The 19,653-nt window shown below is 35.2% G+C and overlaps 1 protein-coding gene across 8 annotated transcripts in view; it reads left to right on the forward strand.

The window, feature by feature from the left end:
• The window catches only part of ATLIG4 (DNA ligase IV), a 31,875-nt gene extending 15,139 nt beyond the window's left edge, over positions 1 to 16,736 (forward strand). For 7 of the 8 annotated variants that reach the window (XM_088849414.1, XM_088849421.1, XM_088849405.1 and 4 more), the window contains 10 exons: positions 3,258 to 3,461; positions 4,916 to 5,041; positions 5,125 to 5,224; positions 5,333 to 5,438; positions 6,269 to 6,399; positions 8,969 to 9,130; positions 9,755 to 9,907; positions 10,147 to 10,440; positions 10,639 to 11,054; positions 16,158 to 16,736. In XM_088849414.1, coding sequence (XP_088705540.1) covers positions 3,258 to 3,461; positions 4,916 to 5,041; positions 5,125 to 5,224; positions 5,333 to 5,438; positions 6,269 to 6,399; positions 8,969 to 9,130; positions 9,755 to 9,907; positions 10,147 to 10,440; positions 10,639 to 11,054; positions 16,158 to 16,387 — 1,922 coding nt within the window. In that variant the 3' untranslated portion in view covers positions 16,388 to 16,736. The remainder of the gene's footprint in view (positions 1 to 3,257; positions 3,462 to 4,915; positions 5,042 to 5,124; positions 5,225 to 5,332; positions 5,439 to 6,268; positions 6,400 to 8,968; positions 9,131 to 9,754; positions 9,908 to 10,146; positions 10,441 to 10,638; positions 11,055 to 16,157) is intronic. The other variant, XM_088849435.1, reaches the window with a different exon arrangement.
• Positions 16,737 to 19,653: the final 2,917 nt, after the last annotated feature.

Below are 19,653 nucleotides of genomic sequence, written 5' to 3' on the forward strand. Positions count from 1 at the left end.
AAGTCCTGTACGGGCTTTTGCTAGTTTGGGCAATTGAATCCTTCACTAGGTTGACAAACCTATATGAGGGAGTACCTCTGACATTGATCAACCCTCGATGGTAGGCGAGGTTGGTGTTATGCGGAAAGAGGACATGTTTGCACATGTGGGCTCGTAGTAAGGACACTTGGTGCGAGACCTTGGGCAAGATGGTGTAGATAGATGTCTAAGATGGTGGGACTTGATCGACTGCCAAGACCAATAAGCTAAGGTTTTGATGGTTGATTCATGGGTAGCATGACTTAACGAGACATGGGCATGGCCCATGTGCAAGAGGTGTGGATGACCAGGTACTTGGGCTGGGCAGGTGTGTTGACCCATCACTATGAGCTGTGGGATTCGAATTCAGATTGGGGAACTACTTCAGACATGGGCTGGTCACAAGGGCACTATGAGTGCGCAACAACACAAGTAATGGGTCTGGCATTAATAGTCGTGCAATGACCATGCATGTTTGAATAGGCATGCATTTGTGATAAACTGGTAATGACTATTGGAGTGGGCTGACCAGGTTATTAACCATGCCCTTAATGAGCCATGTTGGACAGCTGTTGATGGTGACGTGGGCTTGTCACTACTGCACCAGGTGGTGGGCAAGAATAGTAGTGATTGTCTTAATGGCCATGCAACCAAGGGTAAGTGTGTGCGTGTGTATTCAGTACCTTGCCGGGACCATTGTGGGGCATCAGTGGCTCTATACACCCAAATGTATAAAGCTAATAAGAGTGGACTGAGGGCCTCCTGCGTACTTATGCGTGCCTTTTGTCTTTGTCTCGCTCCATTCCTCTTATGTGTGCTTGCGGAAGGTTAGCTTTGCAGGTTCGGCTTTGGCAAAGCTTGGCGGAGTATAGTAAAAAAATAGCCCCGTGACACCTACCATTCCTCTTACACATTATATAATATATAGGTGTCCTTTGAAATGTTATGCAGATGGAGAAACTGGTCTGAAAGGTTTTAAATCATTTGGGGAATTGCTTGTCTTTGTATTCCATCTTAAGTTTTATGTACAGTGATTCCCTTATTTAACGATTCCATTAATCCCAGGTGTCCTGTTTGGCTGTTTCCCTTTGGGTTATTGTTAAAGTTGCATCCAGTTTCTCAATAATCCTCTTCTTAGGAGCTGAATGAAAAAAATAATTTTTTAGGTAAGTTAAAGGACAGTGGTTTGGATATCCGCAAGCTGCATGAGTGTAACTTAGCTATACTGTCTAAATGGTGGTAGCGATTTCGCAAAACAAAATGTCCACCTCTGGAAACTGGTCATCTAAGCAAAATACAGCCTTGTTGAGTCGGGGTGGCTGCCAAAGTGTCATGAGGTCCTATAGCATTAGCAGCTTGGAAGGGGATTGTTTGGTTTACAAAGATTTCACGTGACATATCCGTTTCATAGCAAGTATGGATCACCGTATTCAACTTTGGAGAGACCTTTGGGCTGGGACTGCACCCTAGATACACTATTCTCAAGCCTATTTTCGGTCTCTTTGGACCCCAACTTTCTCATTTCAGATTCCTATGAGGTAATTGGGGGACAGCTTGTTTTAGGAGAAATCTGTGGGTCTTGGTGACCACCCCTTTATTGTCATCTTTTCTCTACTACATTACAATCAGTTCATACTTCAGTAGGGTTTTGACAAACTGGTTTGGGCGCCTGACCTCAGGTTGCTTTACAATCTCCTCTATATAAATTGTCTCTACCTCCGCCAATGTTGGCCGAACCATTACTTTCAGGGCCTCATCCAGTCCTACCTCCCAGGCGTTCCAAGCTTTCGCATAGTTGCTTCTTTCGAAGAGAGTGTTAACTCTAGATGAGATGCAAAAAAAGGATGTTCCCATTTCCAATCGTTGTGTCCTGTTTAGAGAAGAGGAAGAGACTAAGACAATCTTTTTATTCACTGGCTAGTGACTGTACAAGTGCGGGGGTTTGTGCATGTTTGAGTGGGTGTAGGTGTGGTGACAGAATGCATGGCGACTGTTTTCAGCCTATTTCACGCCCTTTTCAAAGGCAGGGTTATTCCTGTGGCTTGCCTCTTTTATGGCACTAATTGGTGTATTTGGTTTGAATGTAATCACTGTATATTCAAGGGTGAGGATTTGAGCCCGCAAGAGTTGAAGGACAGGATAAGGTCCTTGGTGTATTTTGGGCCTACTGCAGCGATGTGGGGTGGTTTACCTCTGATTTGAACAGAACTGATGTCTTTTTTGAAATGCCAGGCTGATGGTGATCACTATATAGGTGGTGTTATTAGAAATAGCCTCTGTCAGTGTCTCCTTTCATGATTCAGGCTCTTTCCTGGTCGTGAATTCGACCATGGCAGAGTCGTTATGCCTGCATGGAAGTGAAATTATTCAACCAAAGTTGTGGTGGAACACTTCATGTGGAAGTAGAGTTGATGAAGGTGATCTGTTGGGCCTCTAAAGAGGTCTATGTCCTTGGAACTTAAAACAAACTCAAGCGGCAGCCTTAATTGAACAATAGTCATACTTTTTTCGATCATACTTGGTATGAAAGGAGCCCAGTGGCTGCCTTGTTAGCAAAGAAGGTGACTCGATCAATACCTTCACCATTATTATGATTGACTCATGATTTGGACTTTTGTACTTTCGACAACTTTAAAAAGTTTCTTTTGTATAAAGCTTCGGTCTTTGGTATGTAATCCCAGCCTTGGGCACTCATCCTGTTACAAGATTTTTGATACATTCACTTACAATTATCAGTACAAAATTTACTTTATTCAAAATAAAAAATCACTCTTTGGAAAAATAATGACAAAGGGTAATTTTGTTCATTTTTTCGAGGACACCTTGAATCCCAGGTCTGTCCTGAGGCTATTGTTATGATCGTAGAATTCCTTTATTAGGAACTTTTGGGGGAAAAAAAATTCACTTGTTGGGAGCACAGTGACAAAGGGTAATTGTATTCATTTCTTATCATGAACTGAAGCTGCTTCTCCATTCTTTTGTTTCTTAGACATACGTTACATTGATTCCTTCTTTGACAGCTATACTGCTACTGTAAAATGTTCCAAGGCCCCTCTGGATTTGTGCTGTGCATGCAGTGTGCATATCATGGCATGCATGCACATGCTAGGAAGTGTATGCTTGATGTTAATAGTCTTTCGTCAGTAATGCGCTTTTGTAGTTAGTGACTCTCTGTGTAGTACTCTTTTTTTTATGCATTGGATACTCCTGTAACTGATAGTCAGGATTTATTTGGGCAGCATTCGTTGACTTGGTACATTCCAAAGATGGCACCATGCAAAGAGATATGGAGCCCGGGGGCTTGAATAATAAAGGACCAAAACGTAAAAGGCCATTGAGAAAAGGACCCAATAAGATGACCACAGTCGTGCCTTCTCATTTCATTCAAACAGACATCTCCAGAGTCAAGGAAGAGAGTTTACTGTTTACAAACATGATGTTCTGTATCCCTAATAGTTTTCATCACACTGCAGTATGGCTTCGTAAAGTGTTTTATGTTGCATGAGATCTCTTCCATGTCTCTCCAATTGCGTGTCACATTGATGTCAAAACTAACTTTGGGGAACCTCACCTTTGCGACCATGGTTTTCAAATCTTAAAAAATGCCACCATTATTTGAGGTTTTGCAAAATACCACCCAAGTTTCACTCAAAATTGATTACTGCTGCCTTGTTCAAAATTTTATCACTTTCTTCAAAAACTTATGTTTTCCATTTTTCAGGTATTCGAACCCAACCCGTCTCTCTCTAGCATTGTGTTATCACAGATTGTTTCCTCAAACTATCTTTAGTATTTTGTGTTTGGTGAAATCAAGAATCACAGATTGTTTCCTCAAAGTAATAATAGAATTCTCTACCAGGAAGAATGAAATATAAAAGAATGGGTATTGGGAAGCGGCAGATTCTTCATTTCTTCTCCAAAATCACATATTAATTAAAGTAAATTTTATCATATTGCTATTGTTGATATTTAGAGTCCTCCCGGTTATTGATTTGTAATTTCTTAATTCAAAAGAGATATATTACAATTATACAATCTAATATTCTTTTTCTCTTGCAATTAGGTATTAATTTGATATTTAAGTATTAATTTGATATCAAGGCCGTCTTTACTCAACCCTTTCTTCCTGGGGTGTGGGTTGGGGGGAGCGGAGAGATGAAGGGTGAGAGGGTATGTCGGGGGAGGGAGGGAATGAAGGAGTTTATGAAAGAGAGTTATACGTATTTGGGGTTTAAGTAGATACTAGATAGAGAGGGCCAAAGGGGGGGTGTATGAAATAGGGTAGAGAGAGCTAATATGGTAGAGAGAGCTATATGAAAATTGGGCTTGAGTAGATGGAAAAGGCCAAAGAATTTGTGGTTTCGGTGAACAGAGATGGTTAAATGGTTCATGGTTGGGGAGAGTGTTTCAGTGTGGAAATAGGGAGCTGATGTATTATGGTTTAGAATCAGAAGCAATGTAAACACCGCTAAGCAATGGGTGTGACCACTGGTTATTATAGGATAAGAAAAAGGGCATTGATATCGAATAATACAGTAAAATATTTTCATGGAAGATTAGTTCAACTTTGATTGCAATTTTGATAAACGGAAAACAAAGGTGGCATTTGTGGAGTTGCTAGAAACTATAGTATTAAAATTGTGTTTTTCTTTTTCTTAATGTCTCTTGAAAACAATATTGGCAATGACCATTCTCTCTATTCAGTTTTTTTAATATTTGCTCTTGTTGTTTGCCTTGTCTCTGGTTTTGTCGACTATGTTAAAGCATTTTTCCCATTTCAGTCGTGCACGTTTGATTTTCACAGCATATTCCCATATAATTTGTTGTCTTAGATGATTTTTAATATTTCTGTTTTTTAGGATGATGATGATTTTGTCCCTTACCTTGACTTTCATAGACTTTGTAAATGTTCCTCCCACGTATTCTGTGGATTTCTTTCATAAAATGGTTGTTGAGAATGGGGGCAGTTTCTCAATGAATCTGAATGATTCTGTAACTCACTGCATAGCAGCTGAGAGGAAAGGTATGTTATGCAATTTCAGTTCTTCTGGATGTTGTTAGTTGGGCTTTATCAAATATCTGATCACCCTTAGATAAATATTGTAGGGATCAAATACCAAGCTGCAGTGCTTCGTGGAGATGTCCTACACTACTCATGGGTTTTGGATTGTTACTCACAAAAGCAGCTCTTGCATTTGCAACCAAAGTTTGTGATTCTATCCAAACTGGCAACTTGTTCTCTGAGACTTATGTCTTGTTTTTATTTCTTTTGTGGTATCTTTCTGCAAAAAATGATGCTGTTCTCGTACATCAGGTATTACCTGTTTCTTTCAGACTCTTCTAAGAAGAAATTAAAAGAAGAGATCGATGCCTTTTCAGATTACTATTACTGGGATCTGGATGTTACCGACCTTAGGGAGGTATGCTTATTGGTGGATTTTACGAATTTATTTTTTAAGGTTTTAAAAACATAACTGTGGGAGCAGTTCTTTTGAGTTTGAAGTGTATGGCTTAGGATACACGTGCATGATAAAAATTGCAGTTAAATAAATGCTCTTGTAGGTTTATGAATGTTGGAAAGAAAAAAAGAAGTGTTTTGTACCACAAAATCTTTTTTGTGAATAGTCTATCAGTTTTAAATCCCTAGAATACTTGAATTGCAATAGCACGTTTACTTCACCATTGATAAATTAAATTCGTTGAAGACGACTAGTGCACAATTTTTTAGAGTAATGCCAGTTTGTTGGCTTGCACGTTTTGTTTCAAAGGGCTAGTCAACAAGTCACATTGTGTTTGTGATGGTTTAACAGCAAAATTGGTTGCTGATTTTTAATTCCCTATGTCTCAATATATGCTATGTTGGGATTCTTGTTTGAGTCTATTTCTTCTAATTACTTGTACATAACATTTGGTAAAAGGCAAGCATAAATAATTGCAGGTGCCTTTTATCATTCTTTCCACCTTTTTTCTTCCCACCCCAACATCGCCCCCCAAAGGAAAAAAAAAAGAACTCAACTTTTAGGTGTTTATCCATCTATACTTGGCATTTGTGATTGCATTGGTTGAATGCTATGGTTGATCACTTTTCTTCCTTACTGGCAATTTCTCTAGCTCTTCAATAAGATAGACAAAGTGGATGACTCTAAATACTCAACTTCTAGGTGTTTATCCATCTATATTTGGCATTTGTGATTGCATTGGTTGTATGCTATGGTTGATCAGTAATCTCCCTTACTGGCAATTTCTCTAGCTCTTCAATAAGATGGACAAAGTGGATGACTCAAAAGAATTTGCTTTCTATAAGAAGAAATGCTGCCCAAGTGAAAAATGGTGCCAATTCCAGGATTGCTGCATCTACATTTTCCACCAACTGCAGTCAAAGTAAGAATTCTCATTCATGTGCCTCTTGTCTTCAAATATATATATATATATATATATATAGATATATATATATATATATATATATATATATATATATATATATATATATATATATATATATATATATATATATATATATATATAAAGCTAACAATAACTGGGCAGCTATAATGAATAGTAATATAGGTGGAATCTTAGCCGTCAGATCTTCATCATGTGGTTCATAATGTATATCACTATATGAATTTTAATATTTTTTCTACAAATCGGATCATAATGAAATTTTAGACGTGTGTACTAAAAAATAGGCCGCACAATTAAAAAATATATACAAAATATTTCCCAAAATATAAAATGATCGAAATACCCCTGAAAAATGATGGGGGTAATTTGGTCATTTTAAATTGTTGAAAATAATTTTTATATATTTTTATATGGTGTGCAATAGTGTTAGGTATATACACTCAACATTTCATCTTAATCAGATTTATAGAAAAAAAATTAAAATTCATATGGTGATATGCATTCTGAACTATATGATAAAGATCTGATGGCTCGGATTCCTCTTATATTAATATTCATTATAGCTGCCTAGCTATTGCAAGGTTTAATATATATATATATATATATAGGGCAGTGATTTCATGCAACGGTTTTATCATAATATAATGCAACAACCTTCAAAAATCATGTTATGGCCATTTGTTTGATCCAAATTTTAAAATATACAATCTTTTCATTCTAACGAACAATCACAAAAAAAAAAATTCGAAAACGCAACCTAGAAAGTATTTTTTTAGCACAGTTAACGTAGGCCGTCCATTTTGATAAGATACTTAGATCTAGGCCTTAGATGGATTTTTTTTCTTTTCTATTTTTTTTAGATGGCTTTATTATTATTAGATGAACAATGGTAAAAAAGAAAAAAATGATTTTGAGTTTGTAAGGTAAGATCTTGAAATTCACCAAATGAGTGGTCTCGATTCGTTGTTGGAGGGACTCATTTTGACCATATCTAGGGGTTCAAATTGATTTTTTTTTTTTTTGGGATTGATTATTGAGATGAAGAGAGTGTGTGTACAAAATTTTGGGTCATGCAAAATACCACAAACATGGTTTTCTAGACGTGTTGTTGCATTATACTATGATGCAACTGTTGCATTAGATCACTGCCCCATATATATATATATATATATATATATATATATATATATATATGGGGAGTGATTTCATGCAACGGTTGTATAGTAATATTATGCAACAACCTTCAAAAGCCATGTTAAACCCATTTGTTTCTAAATATACGTTGTTTTCAATCTAATGAACAATCACAAAAAAAGAAAAAATTGAAAATATACCCCAAAATATGTTTTTTGAGCACAACTAATATAGGCCATCCATTTTAATAAGATGCTTAGATCAGGGCCTTAGAAGGATTATTTTCTTTCCAAAAATTTTAGATTGCTTTAGTATCATTAGATTAACAGTGCTAAAAAATAAAAAATTGATTTTGAATTTGTAAAGGTCTAGATCTTGAAATTCACCAAATAGATGGTCGAGATTCATTGTTGGAGGGTGCTCATTTTGACTATATCTAGGGTGAAAATTGAATTTTATTTTTTTGGTATTGATTATTGGGATGGAGTGTGTGCAAAATTTAGGGTCATACAAATGTATTAAATATGGTTTTCTAGAAGTATGGTTGCATTATATTACTATACAACCGTTGCATGAAATCATTCCCCTATATATATATATATATATATATATATATATATATATAATTTATGTTAGGGTGCTCATACTATAGAGCATTTTATAATTGTACTCAACAAATTTTGTACACTTATATACCCTTGTTTTGTAATACAATATTTTTTTAGTAATGGTATTTTTGGTCATTAGGAGGGGTGTGGCATCATCCACATGGGGTGTGACATCACCCACATGGAGCACATCCATTAGCGTAGAAGCAGAAATTGGATTCCACATTTAACTTTTGAATCCAAGTTCCTTTCATCCGAAAATTCAAAAAGGCAGTATATTGCGTATGAAAGCTTTGTAACCATCTGCTGCATCTCATCCGTCTAAAGATTCATCATTGGATGAGATGCGGTGCAATTGCTAGCTCCAATAAAACTGGTAATTACAATATATTACAATAGGTTTTGAACCTTCACTTACTACTTCAATATGAACAATATAGGGTCCTATGTTTGTACCATGGTTGGGTGCAAAACCTTCACTCCTATATAAACTTTCATTGACTAGTTTGGATAAGCAGTTTAAATTTGTTATTTTGACTGGGTTTTATTTCTAAATTTCATAAAAGGTGGCTTTATTGAACACACAAGTAAAATTTCTCACCTCCGACTTCTGCCTTTTGGGACCAAAATTTAGCTAGATAATGACCATGTTTATCTGCCATTTTCAATTCCCAACGTTGTTGTCATTCGAAAATTGCGTATTCTGACTGCAACAATTTGCAGGTTGACTTGTTACTGCTATTCTACTGAATCGACTTAAAACACGTTGTTTCTTCAACTAATACTGGTGTTTTGAACGTAAGGAATTCAGATTCCCAAATTATCACGGATATTACTTCAAGGAGGATGAAGCTTGAAGTTTTGATGTATGGTGGACAAGTAACTAATAACCTGTCCTCTGCTACTCATTTGGTGATTGTTTCAACAACAGACTTTCATGTGGACTGCTGTGCGCTGCTCGAGAGGTGCATAATCTCGGGTTTTTCTATTCCTCCTCCATGTTATGGTAATGGGGTGTATACTCAATGCGTTGGACTTTGGAAAGTCATAGTCCATTGGGTTCATCACTGTCCAGTGAGTTGGAGGGTGATGGAGAGGGAGTGGGACCCAGTGAGCCACTATTGAGATCTTGTCCTCTTCTGGTGTGTCCCACTCGCTCTCCATTCCCATCTGTAATTTCATTGAATCGGTGACGAGATTATGGTTTTCAATACTCTATTGGACTATACATTTCCTCTGTGATATCATGCATTCCCATGCAGGTTTTAATTTTTGTGCTTAGTTACCAGCAATGTTTTAAAACCCCAGAATCGGGTTTTTAATTTGCCCTTGATGAACTGATCCGCATTGAACCTCCGGTGAACTGATCAAGATCAGCCAAATTAGGCAATCTTGGTTGGCGAGATCGAGGAAAATAATGATAGTAATATAAAAATGCGTGAGAATCGGGTGATGCCAGTGGCCATAGACCCATATTGCCCAACCCCCAAACCCAATCTAGATCGAGCGATTCCTATCTAGATTGCTGCCTTTCAATGCCTTGGTTACAAGCATTGTGACTCCTGGCATCTAATATGTCTGGTTTGCAGTTTTCCAGATTCAGAGAGACGTTTCCTGAGGAATAAAAGATTGCATATTCTAAGGCACAAATGGATAGAAGACTGCTTGGAAGAGGGTCAGAAACTGCAAGAGGATGCATATAATTTGAGGCCAGAAAGTGTGGAATGGATGTTAGAACCAGAGTATGTATTGTGTAACCTTGATCAACTGCTACCTTTTGTATGCTATCTTTTGTAAGAGTTTTGTTTCTTTTGAACCTCCTGTTTATTGGGAGTGAGAGACCGCCCTGCTATATTTTGAATCCTATGTATGTCCCCTTGATTGCACTTATGTTTTTATATATATAACTACCCTTTTAAATAGCAAAATGCGAAGAGATTGACTTTTTCTGTTGGTTAAATTTGTATTTTTATCATTTCAGAGGATCTGATTTTGGTGTGTCGGAGAATTTGGATACAAGCCAAAACCAAACTTGCAGAATAAAAAGCAGACAGAAACCAACAATTCGTGAGACTGTAAAAAGAAAAAGAAGGGGTGGAATCCCAGCACGAAGTACTCGTGCTAGGCGTGGCCGAGCTGTTAGAATCAGTGGAAATGAATCCGAGAACAGTGATTCTCATGATGAATTAAGCTTTAGGGAACAAAAAGAAGAACAACATCAGTCTGTCAATGCTGTACATGGTGACAACATGGAGGAGGGGATGGTAGAAGCAGAGTATGTATCACATAACCTTGCGACTGCTACCTTTGATAATAGTTTTGTTTCGTTAGGACCTCCTTATTGAAAGGGAGAGGCGACCGTGCTATATGGCATCACTTCAAATGCACTTTTATTTCTATATATAAGTAGCCTTTAGGTGGGAAGTCGAGAAGAGTTTTTCTGACAATGCAATCTGTGTTCTCATTTTCTCAGAGGATCTGATTTTGATGTATCGGGAAATTTGGATGCAAGCAAAGGCCGAACAGTTACTGCTTCAACTCACGGGAAAGCAAATGGACAGAAACCAACAGCTCATGCGACTATAAAAAGAAAAATAGCAGGTGGAATTCAAGCACGAAGTACTCACTCTAGACGTGGTCGAGCAGTTAGAATCAGTGGAAATGAATCTGAGAAAAGTGATTCTCATGATGCATTGTGCCTTAGGGAGCAAAAAGAAGAAAGATGTCAGTCTGAAAATGTTACACATGGTGACTACATAAAGGAGGAATATACTATCAAAGATGGCAAGAGCCCTGATAGAGAGCATGTAAAGCCTTATAACGCTGCATGTGGTGTAAACGTAGAGAGAGAAGCACGTAACCAGGAAGGTGAAAAAGCAGAAGAAAAAGGTATGAAATTTATGTGACTGGGTGTCTATCGCTTCAACATAGATTTTCTTTCCAGGCTATAGGTGTGATTCCAGCATGTTCAGCCGAATCTAACTCTTTAGAGGAGTTATTTTCTGGTGCTATACTTTTACTGCTAGAACTTCCTTCCTCACTTTTCCCTTTAATATCATGAATGGGCCCAAATTAGTTAACTGGTCGAGTCAGAGTATGATAACATGAAAATCATTTGGATGCCTTTAATGCTGAACCCAAATAGTTGGGAAAAGGCTTTGATGGTGATGATGATGAATAAGATACCCTTAACATTCCCCAAGAACTTGCTTGATTCAAGTGTATACGATGTAATTTGACATCTCTCTCTCTCTCATTTATGGTTTATTGACAGGTATATATGGTTATCTCTACTACCTTATTAAGCCACAGTTAGGGTTGGACACATATCTCAATAAAGGGGCACTCTATCTCTAGAGTGGATTTAGGAGATGTGAATCTCAAATAGAGATGTTTAGGGCATAATTTAGGATATCTTTTTATTTTTTGAAAAAAAATCTCTTTTAGATAGAGAGATATTTTAGGATTGGCTAGAGAAAATATATGTACTTGAGAAATTTTGGGAGAGAAATCTTCATGTATGAAATATATATTATTAAAAATAGAGAATTTATCAATTGCACCACATTTTTTAACTATTTAACATTTTTCTATTCCAACTTAAAAGGATGTAAATTTTGATAGGCATTCTGAAGTTAAATGAAAACATATGGGTAAAATGTTAAATTGTTGATATCTTAAATTTATTTTGACAAAATTTCCCTTAAAAATATATGAAAGTGAAAATAAACATATTCTAATGTGTATTAGGCCACTTTTTAATAACATATGACCAGCAAAATATACTCCACCCTTAATATATTTATACTATTTCAATAATAAATATTTCACTAATAATGATAATAAATAACAATATAAATAGTACTATTAAATAATGTAATAGGACTACGTGTAATTATTATATCTTACGATAAAATCATTATTATAATAATTAGACAAGAATATAATATCATAATATTAAGGGTGTCGTTTCTACAAGGTTGCAACCTTAAATGCACCTCCAAATTTTATCATAACTTGTAATTTTGTTGTAAAAATTCTTAGGATTATCTTACAATCTATTTTCATATCTAATTAGAAAATTTTAAACTCCAAAAATGGTTAAAATCAAGTAGATCTATAAAACATATGAAAATCTTAAAAATGGACGGTCTAGATAATGTGTTGCAAGAGGCACTATTTCTGGGACTCAAACACTCTTTTTTTGTTTTTTCATATTCATACATCTCAATATTGAGATGATCAATTAGATGGTTTTTCAACATTAAAACAACCTTTCCAATATATTTTTGAGGTGCATCTATTGTTCTTCATTTTAAGGTTGCAACCTTATATAAACTTTTTCGTCATATTAATATCATAATATTAATGTTAATATAATAGTATAATATTTCAAACATAAATAACAAAATAATCGTCATCATCATCATCATAGTCTTTTTCCAAATTATCGACCTACATGAATCCTGTTCTGCCATTCTGCTATATTAAAAGCCATACTTGCAGTGAGGCTATAAATTCCCATATCTTTTCGAACTACTCTCAACCATGTCCTTTTGGGCCTACCTCTTATCCTTTTCAGTCATTTCACTTGAACTATCTCGCATCTCCTGACAACAGCTGTATTTGGTCGTCGCCACATGGCTAGGCCACCTAAGTCTTCTTTCTCTCATCTTATCGCTTATTGGTGCCACACCTAAATTCTCTTGAATGGATTCATTTCGAAATCTATCCCTTCTCTTTCCATTCATCCATCTCAACATCCTCACCTCTGTTACACTTATTCTATGGGTATATTTTTTTTTTTTGTCCGCCTTACATTTTGTCCTATCGAGCAAAGCTGGTCTAACAATTGTCCTATAGAACTTGCCTTTTGGCTTCATTGGTATGTGGCGATCACATAAAATTATGGTTGCACATCTCCACTTCACCCACCCAACTCTAATTTTGTGTGCAACATCTTCATCGATCTCTCCATTTTTCTGGATTATCGACCCAAGATATTGAAATTGTGGTCTTTTTTGTACTTCCTGACCGTCAATCTTAACTAATTCCCCATCTCTACTCCTATTATTACTAAACTTCAATTCTATATACTCTATTTAGTCTGGCTAATTTTAAAACTTTTGGATTCTAGAGCATCCCTCCAAAGTTCTAACTTTGTGTTGACGTCGTTTCGGGTCTCATTGATCAAAACTATGTCATCTGCAAACATGTGCCATGGTACCTCATCTTGTAGGTGCGTAGTTCAGTCGTCCATAACTAAGACAGAGAGGTATGGGCTCAATGTTGACCCTTGATGTGAATCTATTATCACTGAAAACTCACTTGTCTCTCCACTAGTTCATACACTAGTTAGTGCATCATCGTAGATATCACTCACCAAGTCGATGTAGTGTTTAGAGACTCCTTTTGTTTTGAACAACCACCATATCAAATCTCGAAGTAGTCTATCATAAGTTTTTTCTCGATCAATAAAGATCATGTGAAGGTCTTTTCCCTTCGCCCTAAACTTCTCAATCAGTTGCCTAAGTAGGAAAATAGCCTCAGTTGTTGACTTTTCTAGCATAAAACCAAATTGATTTTCAGATACACTTGTTTCATATCTTAATCGTTGCTCAATCACTTTCTCTCAGAGCTTCATAGTATGACTCATAAGTTTGATCCCTCGATAATTCACACAATTCCGTATGTCTCATTTGTCCTTGTAAATAGTTCCCACAAGTAAATAGTTACCACAATACTTTTCATCCATTCGTCTAGCATTTTCATTGTTCTCAACACCTTGTTGAATAGCTCAATGCCAATCTCCCCCATGCGCTTTCAAACCTATATCGGGATACCATCTGGTCTTAAAGCTTTTCCTATCTTCATCATTTTCAATGCTTGTTTCAGTTCTGACGTCCTAATCCTACGAATGTATCTATGACCTCCGCCCTCATTTGTACCACCAATTCCTTCTATCGTTATGTTCCTATTTTGTTTGTCATTTAATAACTTTTGAAAATAAACTCATCACCTTTCATTGACCTCGTCATCTTTCACCAAGACCCTTTGATCCTCACTCTTAGTGCATTTAATATGGTTTAGATCCCTACTTTGTTTTTCTCTAATTTTTGCTAATTGGAAGATATCTTTTTCACCTTCTTTGTTGCAGTTTATTGTATAGATTATCATATGCCTTAAGTTTAGCTTTACTTTCTTTTTGTTTAGCGTTTTTCTTAGTATTTTTATGCTCTTCTAAATCGTTTCTATTACATTGCTAAGTTTTATAACATGATCATTTTTTGTTAATAGCCTTTTGAACCTCATCACTCCACCACCAAGTCCTTATTGGAGTTTCTTTTCCCTCTAGATTCTCCTAAATAACAAAATAAAAAATAAATCAATATAAAATATGAATATTATAACTATATAACACTCTTATTATTGTATAACACTCTTATTATTGAATATTATTGCTATTTTGAAGATATCTTTTTCACCTTCTTTTGTTGCGGTTTATTGTATAGATTATCATATGCCTTAAGTTTGGCTTTACTTTCTATTTGTTTAGCGTTTTTCTAACTATTTTTATGGTCTTCTAAATCGTTTCTATTGCACTACTAAGTTTTATAACATGATCATTTTTCGTTAATGTTCTTTTAAACCTCATCACTCCACCAAGTTTCCTTATTGGAGTTTCTTTTCCTTCTAGATTATCCTAAATAACAAAATAATAAAAAAATAAATATAAAATATGAATATTATAACTGTATAACACTCTTATTATTGTAATAATTATGGTATCATAACATCAATGTTAATATAATATTATTTCATATACCAATTTTTGTATTTTCTTTTTTCTTTTTGTTTCCTAAAAGTTGATAAAGAAAAATGTGTCTAGATAAACTATGATTATAAATTATAAAATTATAATTGTATTAATTTACTACGAATTATTTTTTTATAATTAGGAAAAATATTCGGTGAGTCAAGGGATTCATCTATGTATGTGTGCCCCACTGTAGAATCCATCTTAAAGATGGATTTTGGATCCCAAATCATAGGATTTGCTAATCTCAACCATGGAAGTCAAAATTTTCTTTTCTGAAAAATAGATATTGCGTTTTTTGAATTTTTTCCCGCTATCTATTTGGCCTTTTTGTGGAGGCACCATTTTTTGATGTCCGTCTCTAAGATCGATGTGTGATACATAAGGAGACTCACAAAAATAGGTCAGTCGGCTCACTCACCATAACCCGGGTTCATATAATTACTGCATAACTGTTAAAACTATAATTATATAAAAATGATGATTTTGTATATTATGTACTACAAATCACATATTAATATAATATTTTCATATAAAAAATTAATACCTAAATGGACTGGGCCCTACATTTTTTAATACTTCTTAAACTATTCTCTCGTTCTCTCTAAGAAACATCTTTATGCTTTCTCCCTATGTATTTAAATTGATCTATTACGTGCAAATCACGTTGTCCATTTATTATTATCCATCATCATCATCCTTAAAATCATTTCACAACTAATTGGGGTCGGCTACATGAATCCTGGTCTGTCATTCTACTCTATTAAGGGTCATACCTTCAGTGAGGCTATAAGTTCCCGTATTTTTTCTCATTACTTCTAACTATGTCCTTTTGAGTCTACCATTTGCCTTTTTTTAGCCGTTTCCACTTGAATCAACGCAGACCTCCTAACAAGTGTTATATTGTGTCTGCGCGTCACATGGCCAGCCCATCTAACTCTAGTTTCTCTCATCTTATTGGCTATGGGAGCCACACTAAGGTTCTACCTAAATTGAGACTAAATTGAAGTTTGGTGATTACATTGGAGGACAAAATGTGGTAGGGCATTGGAGGAGACTAAGAATGTGTATTTGATTACCTTGGAGGGCAAACTATGTTAGGATATTGGAGGAGACTTATATTAATTTTATGTGATTTTTTATCTTATTGTATTTATCTTTTGTGCTTGATACAGTAGAAAGGAAGGCCACGCAAGTAGAAACAAATCCAGGTAGTATGAAAGATCCAGTTGAGGCTATGCTGTTTGATATGATACCTAGCCTTGGCTTCAAGATTGATGAAACAGAGAATGCCTCGTCAATGGCTGGGCCCGATAATGAAGCGATGGCTTGGATGGACCCAACCCTATTAAAAAAGAAGAGAGTGAGTTATAAGGATGTAGCTAATGAGCTGCTAAATGACTAATTTTTGTGCAGTTGATAATTCGCAGGCCTGTTTGCTTTAGGGTTGCTTGTAATACAACTTTATGCTTGTTAGCTAGGTGTTTTCTCTCTTTGTAGTCTCGGTAAATTAAGTGTCAAATTTTTTGTTGGTTTTGCTTGGGCCCTGTACCTGTATGTGAGTGAAAGCTAGTGTCAATCTGGTAGCATTATTGTTTCTATTCTGGTGTCTTTTGTAATCTGATCATTTTTTGTTGGTTTTGCTTGGGCCATGTACCTGTATGTGAGTGAAAGCTAGGGTCAATCTTGTAGCATTATTGTTTCTTTTCTGGTGTCTTTCGTAATCTGATCAAGTGTGCTTTTTTCATGCCAAAGTAACATTATTACTTTTCTTGCACAAAACTCACGCTCTTTCTTCTCCAAATCTTTAGACAAGAGCTCTCTCTCTCTCTCTCTCTCTCTCTCTCTCTCTCTCTCTCTCACACACACACACACGCACACGACATTGTAGGCCGTTTGAAAGCAAATCTTATTGTGCCCAAGAGGAAATAATAGATGACCTCTCCACATGTTTTTCTCACATTTTATTTAAATCAATCGAGTACACATACCAAATTTGAGTTTAATCTAATGTATAAAAAAAATAATAAAATTAAAATATATTTTATGTTCTAAAAAATGAGACTTGATTGTAAAATATGAAATATATGTGACTATTTTTAAATGTAAAAAGTAAAGTAGGATTTCTATGTAAATTTTCTTAATTACAAAATGCCTATTAAAATACACATGATTTTGACTTGGAATAGTAGAAGAAAGGTAAGATGTGTTGAAATGAGGTGTATTTTGATAAATTTCTTTTGTGAGATTTTTGGGGTGGAAGTCCCTAGCCGCATGTATTTAATCTCCGAGCTGGGGACTTGGTTTCCTCATTTCTTAGAGGGAAATCTATCAAAATCTTTATAACTTTTAACCATCAAATATTCAAGTTTATTTCATTGTCCTTAATTAGTCCTGTCTTTTGAGCTTGAACTTCGAAGTTTTAACAATCGGTTTACTTACCCAATTACTAATTTTTTATTTTCTTCCGTTTTTAAGTGGAACCAATTGAAACGATCTGATCCAGTCTGGATCGTTTCAAACCTGTCCAGCTGGTGGATCAATCCATGTTTTTAAGCTAGAGAGGGGGAAATTGAGTGATTAAAATGGAAAGGACATTACCATAGTCACAAGGTGGTCACCGGGTTAATGTGAAGTGAACGAGGGTTACCTTTAAATGACTTCAAATAAATTTTTTTTTTCTCGAACCTTATATGCCCCAACCTGTTGTTAGATATGAATTCCAATAGACAGGAATGTATTTTTAATTAGGTTAAAATTACAAAGGATGGGTTTGCATGGGAGCCAACCTAATCTTGTTTTGTCCCTTATATCAGGCATCTCTGCCCAGGCTCGGCCCGATCCTACTTTCGGGTCCTAATGACCTGGCCCTGACCTCGAGCCATATTTTATGGTCTAGATCTTAGTTTTTCTGGGCTAGGTTATTAGTAGCACCGCCACGCCCTTATTTAATCCACATTTTCTCTCTCTCAGTGAGTTGAAGAGAGAGACCAGAATAGGGGTCCTTAATTCACCTCAGTTGGACTCTTACGCAAGCTATTTTATAGGGACAGCTTTCTATACTTTCTTTGTTTTATATAATTTATATTCGTCTGTTATCATCTAGCTTTTCAATTTAGATCAAATGAGCTATTAATCGTGTGATTTAAATCCAATGCTTCAGAGTATTTTATTTTTAATTTTTTTTTACAGATCATATAGATATGAAATTGGTGTGTGCTATTATCTTAATGAGGGACACCTAAAACAAATATTCAAATAAATTTTTTAAATAAAAATGACCAAAATACCCTTAAAACTTTTAAGGGTATTTGGTTATTTTATTTTATCAGAAGTATTTTCTATTTGTTTAATATTTTTTTTTTCCTCTTGAGTTTATGAGAGGAGTGGACATCTAAATTTTGGTGTCAAAATATTTTATAGAAAAAATTAAATATAAAACACTGTAATGACGTGACATTGTGATTGGGTCAATCTCAGCTGTCTATTTAGATCAGAAGGCTGGATAAGGGGAAGTGTATAACTAATATATAATAGGGGGAAAATAAAATGCTTTCCTGTATTTATATTGGAAAAAGTTCATATAAAATGGTAATCTTATATTATTGAAGCAAATTACACCTCATCTCGAAGAGAGTGTTATGTCGGAGAACCCTCCAATGGATGAAGTTTCTATAAGACCTACGCTTTATGAAAATAAAATAAAGCCTCACCTCAAATCCTAGTCTAGAAAGCACTTTTGGCAACATAAATATTCATGAGAGCTCTAAAATCAATTCCCAACACCATCAATAAATTTTGAAACTAAAAAATAGTACAAGTTTTGCGGATCCGAGAACACTTATTTTTAGGGGTATTTGGTTATTTTATGTTATCAAGAGTATTTTTTAAATATATATATTTTTTCGGTTCAGTTTACGAGAGGAGTGGACATCCAAATTTTGGTGTCAAAATGTTTTATAGAAAAATTAAATATAAAACATTGTAATGCAATCTTATATGATTGAAGCAAATTACACCTTAAAAATCCTCTAGAAGAGAGGGTTATGTTGGAGAACCCTCCAATGGATGAAGTTTCTATAAGACCTACGTCTTATGAAAATAAAATAAAGCCTCACCTCAAATCCTAATCTAGAAAGCACTTTCACCAACATAAATATTTATGAGAGCTCTAAAATCAATTCCCAACGCCATCAATAAAATTTAAAACTAAAAAATAATACAAGTTTTGCAGATATGATAACACTTATTTTTAAGGCGAAATGGTCAGTTTAGATAATTTATTGTAATATACACTATTTTCAAAGCTTGATATCCTATTTATTTTCAAAGCTTGATGTCCTATTTTTTTCCTGAGAACCATAATGTTCATGTCAAGATGATCGATGTAAAGGTTTTCGAATGCTTGAATTGCAATTTTTAATGAGTTATGAAGTGAGGGTTTACTGATTCAAAAATTTGACGGGGCTGCAAACCTATCAAACTATTTTCCCATGAACAATTATCAAATTTTATGACAATTTAACAACTCTAATTGGCCTTCCAGAAGACAAACACAATCCCTTTTAATTGGCTGCATTCCCAATCTAAAATGGTCGATTGCATGATGCAATCCCTTTTTATTTGGCTCCATAAAGAAATAAAATGAGATAAGACTAAATAAAGAAAGAA

This window comes from Amborella trichopoda, chromosome 1, assembly GCF_054954075.1.
Source record: "Amborella trichopoda isolate Santa Cruz 75 chromosome 1, AtrichopodaSantaCruz75HAP2 v2.0, whole genome shotgun sequence".
In the NCBI taxonomy this organism is placed as follows: domain Eukaryota; kingdom Viridiplantae; phylum Streptophyta; class Magnoliopsida; order Amborellales; family Amborellaceae; genus Amborella; species Amborella trichopoda.